This window comes from Egretta garzetta, unplaced genomic scaffold, assembly GCF_000687185.1.
Source record: "Egretta garzetta isolate BGI_Z169 unplaced genomic scaffold, ASM68718v1 scaffold265, whole genome shotgun sequence".
NCBI lineage: Eukaryota > Metazoa > Chordata > Aves > Pelecaniformes > Ardeidae > Egretta > Egretta garzetta.
Genome location: NW_009259789.1, coordinates 1,489,983 through 1,498,927, shown reverse-complemented (window position 1 = coordinate 1,498,927; position 8,945 = coordinate 1,489,983). Strand labels below are relative to the sequence as shown.

Below are 8,945 nucleotides of genomic sequence, written 5' to 3'. Positions count from 1 at the left end.
CCAGCCGCTCCGGCCTCGCTGGCGAGCACGGAAGGTTTCTCCACGAGTCCTCAACATCTCCCCCTGCTTCCCATGCCATCACCCCATCCTCGCCCTCCCCATGGCCCGGAGGGGCCGGGCACGGGCTAGCAGCAAACCGGGAGCAGCCACCTTCAGTCTTCGGCCACGACTCTCCAACACGATAGTCTTTAAGCATAGAGTGTATAAACATGCTGAGTATATAATTTGCCTTTAAAATCTTTTCTTTTTTCCTTCTTTATAGAAATAAATACTTACTTTGTTTTTGTTTTTTTTTTTTTTAAGGGAATTTCGCAAGTCTCTGCGCTGTTTCGAATGGTGACATCTCCTCTGGGACCACGCTCACGGGATGGTGGCTGGGTGGTCCCCGGGGGGCTGTAGCGTTGCTGGGTGGTTTATTTTTTGCTGGTTGGGGCACCCCTTGCTCCTCTTGCCCCTGGATTACGCGTGTCCCAGCCTCCCTGGGGGGGAGGTCAACCCACAGTGGGCTCGTCCCCGCTGCCGGGGAGCTTGTCCAATGCTGCCCACGGGGGCATGGTGGGATGTGGTCGTTCCTCGCAGGCTTTTTTTTTTGGGTCCCACATTTTGTGCATACGGGGAACAGCCCTCTCCTGGAAAGCCGCAGTCAGCAAGGGAATGGAGGTGCTTCAAATTGGGGGGTTATGGCCAAAAAACCCTACCCTGCTTCAGAGGAGACAGCGTAGACAGGACGAGGGGTGGATGAAATGGTCTTCTGAGGTGCCTTCTGGGGTTGGAGACCCAGGAGCTGCCTCTGGCCCACCACCAGCTTCAGCGATTTGGAATAGATTTCATTTTCTATCAGGGTCCCTGTGGGCTGTCGGCATGCTGGGAGCTCCCGGCTGAGGTCTGCAGCTCTCGTGACGTGGATGAGGAAGGTGGTACCAGCATGGGTCTGGCAGCCTTCTCCCTCCTGGGGGAATGCTCCATGGTAGCCCATCACCCTGGGAGGGTTGGAGGAAGGGGGGATGCCCCGGGAAGGGCTGGCTCCTCCTGGCCATGCTGGCCAATGGACACCGAAACCTCCAATGATGGTCCAGAGAAGAGGACAAACCCCTCCAAGTCTGCTTTTCCCAGTCGGGCTCCTCTCAGCTCAGCGTGTCGGGTCCAAGCACGCCATGTTGGGGCTCAGGGTGGCAGGGGGCTGGGGTTAAGGCCAGTGCTGTGATGGGTGCTCCCCATGGTGTGGGCACCTCCTGGCACCTTCTCCCCAGGGTGGAGGATGGAGACGCCTGACCCTGCTGGATGCCTTTCAAAAGCCTTTTCCTTTGGAAAAAGAAGGATATTTTGGGGGTGTGGGTGTGATGGCCTTGCAGGCAGAAGGCAGCCAGAAGAAAAAAAAGCAGATAAAAAACCAGCCATGGCCATAGATAAGGGATCCGCAGGGCGGTTGGGTTGGTGCTTTCACCAGCAGCTTTGGATTTCAGGACAATTTGGCCAGGGCTTCTCCTTCAGGCTGCTCGGGAAGGTGACGAGATGGCAAAGGTGGGTGTCCCATGCCAGTCCCTCTCTCCGCATGGGACAACTCGCTCCGGAGGAAGCCTGAAGCGGGTGGTGGATGTTGATGGGGACAGAAGCATGACCCGTGTTTCCTGGTGGACGAGGATTTTGGAGATGGTTTATTGCCTTGGCAGGAAGGTTTGGCTGCAGAGGAGGTGAGGCTGGAAACCTCTGGAAGAGCGACCACCTCTCCTGCTGTCCTCCAGCTCCTCCAGCCCCCAAGATGCAGCTCTGCCACCCGGGCTTGTGCTGTCGTGGCTGCTGGTTTCTGGGCAGTATTTCCCCAGGTTTGGGTGCCCCTCTGTCAAACAAATGCAATGAAAATGAGCGGAGACCCTGCAGGGATGCCGGGCACCATTTCCTCTGGAGGAACGGCCCCTTCCCACCCCAACTCCACCAGCCCGCGGAGGGGACGGGGACGGTCCAGCACAGCAAGCCCAGCACTCTTGCAACGAGCCCACAGGGACGGGCTGAGCCATCCTCAGCTCCCACACCACCAAACGGCCAAAAAACGCCCCAGAAAGAGAGTTCGAAGAAAAAGAGAAGCGTGGACCCGGGGGAGGGGGCGGCGGGGGGGGGGGGGGGGGGGGGGGGGAGTTGAAGCTGTCTTCCCTCCCGGGAAAGAGCGTAGCCCTGTCTCTTTGGGCAGCCAAAAAATTCCTTAAGTAGCACCTTCTCGCCCGCAAGCTGGCCCCGGGGCTGAGCGCCGGCTGCCAGTCACTAAGGCCTGCAAGAGTTTGGTTTTTTTTGTTGTTTTTTTGTGCATGGGCCAGCGTCTCCGTGCTCCAGGTCCGGCAACGGATGAGTGGCAGATGGTGGGTTTGGTTTCGTGGGGCCTCTGGCTCCGCCGGGCAGAGGAGGGAATGTGCTTTGTGGTTCCCTGAAGGTCTAACAGCCTCCTTCCACTTTGATGTGTAAAATCTTGGAGAAGCCGGGTCTCTTCCTCAGGGCCTGGAAGAGGAGCAGAGAGCACGGTCGGTGCAGGACCTGGCAGTCTCACTGCCCCGCAGGTTGAGCAAGAGAGAGGAGAGGACATCGCAAACCCCCACCATGGCAAGGGGTCCACCCTGGTCCCATCCCCACCACCGCATCCCACGGGGATTTGGCTTCCTCTTAGGACTGGCTCAAGGCCTCTCAACCTTTGGAGCTAGCTCTGGATTTGGTTTCTGCTTGGTTAAGACCCCTGTTTCCAGAGGACAGTAGGAGTTTGGGGCAGATGACATCAACACGCAGGGGCAGGTGGGATTTGCAAAGCACGGTGGTGGGCAGCCACAAAGGAAAAGCCCTTGTGAAATGGCTCTTCTCTGACGGTGACCCCCAGCCTGGGGATGGACATGAGTCTTGGTGGTGGAGCAGGAACCGCACGAGCCATCTGACCCCATCTGACTGCACTGGTGAGCCTCCGTCCCCAAGTCCTGCTTTGCACCTCACGGGAGTTTTGCCTTACGTCCCCATGGGAGACCAACCTGCGGCAGGGTGAAGTCAACCAGAGGGTGCAGTGAATTGGAGGCACCTATTGTTCCCCTTGGACCCAGATGGAGGTGTCTGCCTTTGAGACCTTGAACAGATGAAGGACAGCCCAAGCCCTGCTGAGCATCGCAAGCTAAGCAAGGTCTGCAACTCAGCCTAACTGGAATTAACCCTATTTCTGCTTTCACAGGTGGAGCTTAAATCACTTCACAGTGTTTGGCAAGTCAGTGGCCCTGTGAAGGGGGCAGCAGCCCTTTTCTGTCCCCGGGGAAGAGACCCACAGAGAAGCAGTCCTGGTTGAAGCAATGGGAAGGAATCACAGCATGTTAGATCTTGTCCCAGCCTTTGGGGCACGTGCGTCTGAAGGACAGTGAGCCTTGAGGATGTCCCCAGTGAGCTAAAATGTTCTCTACTGAGGAACTTCAGTGGTGGGCAAGAATTTGTCCTCAGACCCCATGGGGACACGAGACTGGTGACACAGGGGTGACCCGGGAATGGCATCCTTTACCTGGAGTTTGTTCACCATTTCTTCAAACATTTTCTTGGCTTCAGGGCTGTGGGGCTCCTTGAAGTAGTCCACAATGCCCACCTGCACGACGATGGACTTCAGGTTCCGGCACACACCTGGGGGCAGAGATACCTCCTGGCCTCACTATACTTGGTGGTGAGATAGCCTCCCCGCAGCCAGGATGGACCCTAAACCCCAGCCGGTGCCCCTCAAAGCCTTACGCATTTGGGGAAACCTCACCCTGAAGATGAAGGAGACCTGCTCTTGGTGACCAAGACCTCTGTAGGGAGGATGGTGGCCTATGAGATGGTTCCCAGTTGTGCCATCCCAATTCAGCAGTCCTACCTCTTGCTTGGGAAACCCTTACTCTTCTACTCAGATAGGTGGGTTCCCAAGCAAGTCCAACCACAGTCAAATGTGCCACAACCTCCAGGGACGGCACCTCAAACAGACCCTCCCGCCGGCTGCAGACCTCTTTCCCCCCAGAGCTCCCATCCTGGCAGATGGCGTGACTCCAAACTCAGATACACCAGGGTGAACCTCAGGTGTGCCATGGACATTGAGGCCTCGATTGCACTGAGGGGAGCATAGAGGCAGTGTCTCCATCCTGCCTATGGCCCAAGGCAAGGTCAGCTCTTCTCAACCCATCCTTGGCAGAGGGCTGCTGGACCTTCCACCATGGAGCTCTCAGCACCTTCCAGTGTTGGCAGTGGGTTCCTGTGGGTGGGGCTGGAAAGCAGGGTCTAGTTCATGGGTCTGGATATCTGGTGGCCTTTTGGTAAATGGATGATGCTAGCACTCCCCCCTCAGCATTGCTACTCACTGTTGAAGTGCAGCAGGGCTTTGGGGGTGACCGGTGTGGAGGTCAGCACTAGCATCTCCAGCCCCTTCAGCCCCTCTCGACACACCTCCGCCGCAACCTCCTGGTTGATCTCCGCCACATGGTCCAGCTCCAGGACCTGAAGCCGCATGCAGTTTCGGGCTGGAAGGGCAGAGCACCCACCATCAGCGCCCCACAGGGAAGGGATGAGGACAGCTGATGGGAATGGGGTGGTAGGAGGGATGGGTGGCAGCAAGGAGGGGCACCCATGGTCCTTGGGGTGGGCTTCTCCATCGAGATCCCCATGGGACATCTCCTAGGGGTATACCCTGCCTCCAGCAAGGTCCCCTTCCCTTGTCCCGTCAGAGGAGAGCTGCCTACCTAATGATGCCAGTCCCTGGACGCCGCAGCCTGCCCCTCCAACGCCCAGCGCCCGCAGGTGTGGCCAGCACCGGCCGATCATCTGAAGGCAACGATTGCTGAAACGCGTCGGCTGCTGGCTGGGGAGATGAAGAAGAAAGAGCCTGGGAGGGCTGGCAGAAAAGCTCCCCCCACCACACTTCACCCCCATGAGTGCTCCTGCAAGTGGCGTGGGACTGGGACCTCTCCCACCCCACCAACCCGGGGGTCGTTACACTGTAAGGAGGTGTCTCCATAGCAGATGTCTCCATCTGAGCAACCACCCTGGGCTGTGCTGCAACCAGGACAGGGCAGGTCCATGCACTCAGTGGAGTCCCTGTGCCCAGGAGGCAGCCCCATTGCACGGAGGTGAGGAGCCAGGTGACATGCTGGGTGAGCCATGAACTTCTGAGCACCCACGCATTGTGGGGTGGAGATCCACCAGTGTCTTCGTGCCCCCAAAATGCTTTTCCAAAGCGAGAGCAACTGCAGTCATCTCCCTAAGCGGTGACTCGACACCCTTTTGAAATCATCCAGGCCCTTCAGGGCTGCTCTTATATGAGCAGTGAGGAGCTCAGACAAGTGTTTGAAGTTCAACGTTGCCTACCAGACCCATCACAGCTCCCCTTTCATCTCTGGTGTTTGCAGCCTCCCTGGAAAGGTTCCCAGCTTGGCAGGGAGGTGCCTACACTCAAGAGCTCCCTGCCTTTGCAGGGAGGGATGGGGCTGAGCTCCCAGCCCCCAAACTGGCCTCCAGGATTGCTGCTCATCCCGTGAGGACCCCCCACCGAGCAAATCTGGAGCTGGCACCCAATTTCTTCCCAACCCAGTGGTGCCCCTTACACTCAGCCTGGCCCCTCTTCCTAGCATGACTCTTACCATGGATGCAGAGGTGCGACCTGGAGGGAGATGATGTCCCTGCAACCTGCTCCAAGGGCCCAGATGACTTCATGACCCACGGGGTCCGTAGAGCTCCTGGAACAATACAGAGGACACGTGGTGGCCCCCACCAGCAGTGATGCTGCCCTGGGGACTGTATCTGCAGCTACATCTCTCTGCACCCGGAGGTACAAATCTGGTCATTATTTATAACCCACGAGCTGCCCATGAACCAGACAGTCCCAACACCAACCCATGCAGGAAGGCTGAAGGCATTTCTGTCTGGAATCGTGCCTATGGATGTGCAATGTCAAGAAAAATGGAAGAAGGTGAGGTTGAAAGTGAGGTTGAAGATGAGGTAAGGCTGAAGGTGAGGTTGATGGTTGAAGGTGAGGATAAAGGTGAAGACAGAAGTCTTCCAGATGCAAAGGTGGCAAGTGATTGAACTGAGCCTGCCAAGCTGTGTAACCTCGCAGAGCAAATATAACATCCCTGCAGATCCATTGCAGCGGTTTCACTTGCCACCTGCCCAGCCTGGATGGGGAAGGTGCCAGGAGGTGGAAAGGACATTTCAGCTGATGGGTGGTAACTTCCAGCCAAGGGCAGGGGGTGCTCTGTGGCCTCTGTACCAGCTCTGCGGTTGTGCCACCACGTCTGTAGGTGGCTGTTGGCCAAATGTCACTGCAGAAGTTTGCTGTGGGCTCCTCGGTGTTTTTGGAGGTATCAAAACAGACTTCATGGGATGCTGCTGGATTTGTGCAGGGGCACGGTGGAGGTGTAGGCTTATCGTGAGTCGTGGCACCGATCAGGCGTGGCCACGCTGCCTGCCCACCCAGCATTTGTGCCACTGGCTCAGAGGAGCTTTTGACGATGCTGTCGGCTCCCTGCATAGAGTCAATGAGGAGAGGTGTCAAGAGAGCGGCATCCTGATGCTACCAGCCCAGATAGAGGCCCCCGGCTGCTTCACTGCACTGGGCTCCCTCCTGAAGACCAAGGCTGCACTTCCTAACTCTAAATGACCTACTTCAAAACTTCAGGCAAGCCTAAAAATAAGCAATGGGTGTTATCTTGAGCGTTTCACACATCTCCACTGAAGATGCTTGCCAAGAGCCCCTTGCGAGCACGGCGGGTTAATTAGAGCATGAGTCAGAGTCACAGGTTAGCAACGTGCCAGGAGCGCTTGGACTTGCTCTAATGTCCTCGGAAGGGCCGATGGAGGAGTCTTTGGGTTAAATCTGGCAGCACCAGGCTGCCTCATGGTGTGGGAATCCCCAGGTCAGAGCCATTGCTTGGTCCGACATGGAGGAGTTGGCTGGATGTGCTTTCCCACCTGAAGGATTCTCTGTCCTGGGCTGGATGATGACACTCACTGGCTGCAGGTGAAGTGGGTGCAGAGGCTGAAGTGGTCTTCTGCATGGCACAGCGGAGCAAGGATCATCCTCCTTGAGAGTGTAGGAGAGATAAATTCTGTCTCCACAGGAGGCAGAGCCTCTGCAGAAGGTGGCCAAGACCAAGGAGCAGTCAGTGATCTCCTCCAGGGCTGGTGACCTCCTCCAGGACCATCATGGACCTTGTGTCCTTGCTCTTGGGCAAGGTCTCCAAGTTGGGTCTTGGCAATCCCATGGCAGAGCTGTTCCTCCCTGCCAGGACAGAGAGACCCCAAGGTCTCTTCTCACTGTGGGGGGTGACAGTCAGGTGGGACCTCACTGGACCCCGGTGTTGGTGCACCTCTCCTTCACGCTTCTCTAACATAAAGCAGTGTCCCCATACCAAGACCCTGGTCACGCCTCCAGCTGGGGTGAGATCAGTAAGAGGACAGTGAGAATGGAGCTGGAAGGGAAACATCTGCATGGGAACATGCCAGAAGATGATGAGAGTTGCAAGGACAACTTGCACTGGGGACACCGGAGCTTCTGCTGAGCTGGGGACACGGGGAGGTGGGTCCTTTCCACCTGGCCAGACAGGGAATGGCGATGGGCATCAGAGGAGTCCCCGCACACCCCGTGGAAGTTCGCAGCCTTCTCCCAGCCAGGGAACCTCCCCGTGGGCAAGGGTGGATGCCGGTGGCCATCCTTACCGGTACGTGACAGCCTGCAGGGCCCGGCAGTAGCAGCTGGCCAGCCAGAGCGAGCGGTCCGTCAGCACGTTGGGGCAGTGCGAGATGCGGAGGATGAGCAGGTTGCTGCCCGTCGCCTTCAGCAGGGACTCCAGCCCGGCTTCCAGGCAGCCCCTGCCCGGGATGGAGGCAGCAGGGTCAGACACGGGCGCCCACGCTCACACTCCCCATGGCCACCCCAGGGGGGTGACATGTCCCATGGGGACCTGCGGCTCCAGGACACCCAAAACCCACAGCAGGAGCTGGTGTGTGATGCATGTCCGTCAGTGGACATGGGGGCTTATGGAACATCAACATCTCTGAGGACCAGCATCTCCAGCTGCGGGAGGAGGGTGCCTGGGACGCGGGGACTCACCGTGTGCTCTTCATGTAGTCCTCCTTGCTCTCCTTCTTCCCTCGCTGGCGTGGCTTGAGGTTTTGGAGAGTGAGGGAGTGCATCTGGGTGCACCACTGAGATAGCATGGCCAGGAACTGGGGGAACAGGGGTGGCCGTCACCGAGGGGGATGCCCTCAGCCTGCCCCATGCCACCCATCCTTGGCTGTCTTTGGGCAGATCTGCACACATACGGAGGCGCTTCTGCACGCACGCACGCACACGCCGTAAATGTTTGAAAATGCACAGACGAGGTCATGCGAGCGCGCATGCAACAAAATCACGGGTGTGGGCACAAAAGCACGTGGAAACGTGTGCACGCGTGAGCTCATGCCTACAAGCATGCACGTGCCAACGTGCAAAAGGCACCCAGCCGCCGGTGCAGGACACAGTCGCGTGCAGCCGTGTTCCCGTGACCGTATTAATGGCAGGACAATCCAGACAAGCGAGATGCTTGCACAGCGTCACCTTTCTGGAAGAAAAGGTCTGGCCCCGGGCAGTGCCATCCCCATCCCTGCTGCCTTGGAGGACACCCTGGCGTTCTCCAGCAGCACCCGCGTCCACACAGCTGGGTGCCGGGCCACGAACTTCCAGTCCTTGCACACCTCGGCCGCCCGCAGCAGGGTCTTGGTGTCCAGGTAGGTGAAGATGCAGAAAAGAGCTGCCCGCATCTTGAGGATCTCGGGGCTGATCACCTCACTGGAGTGGCCCGGGCTGCCCCTCTCCAGCCGGCTCCCCTTGCCCCCGGCCCCCTCGGTCCTGGCTGTGGGACACCCACCCTCAGTTGCCACTGGCAGCCGGGGAGGGCGGTGGGGAAGGGATGCTCCTCGACTTTGCAGCTTCG

The 8,945-nt window shown here is 58.1% G+C and overlaps 1 protein-coding gene across 1 annotated transcript in view; it reads right to left on the bottom strand.

Annotated features, from left to right (window-relative positions):
* Positions 1–2,424: 2,424 nt before the first annotated feature.
* The window catches only part of FBXO41 (F-box protein 41), a 10,756-nt gene continuing 4,235 nt past the window's right edge, over positions 2,425–8,945 (bottom strand). Inside the window, exons 4-11 of the mRNA XM_009639565.1 lie at positions 8,623–8,864; positions 8,084–8,199; positions 7,690–7,842; positions 5,613–5,708; positions 4,716–4,834; positions 4,338–4,496; positions 3,515–3,630; positions 2,425–2,487 (exon numbers count right to left, since the gene is read on the bottom strand). Coding sequence (XP_009637860.1) covers positions 2,425–2,487; positions 3,515–3,630; positions 4,338–4,496; positions 4,716–4,834; positions 5,613–5,708; positions 7,690–7,842; positions 8,084–8,199; positions 8,623–8,864 — 1,064 coding nt within the window. The remainder of the gene's footprint in view (positions 2,488–3,514; positions 3,631–4,337; positions 4,497–4,715; positions 4,835–5,612; positions 5,709–7,689; positions 7,843–8,083; positions 8,200–8,622; positions 8,865–8,945) is intronic.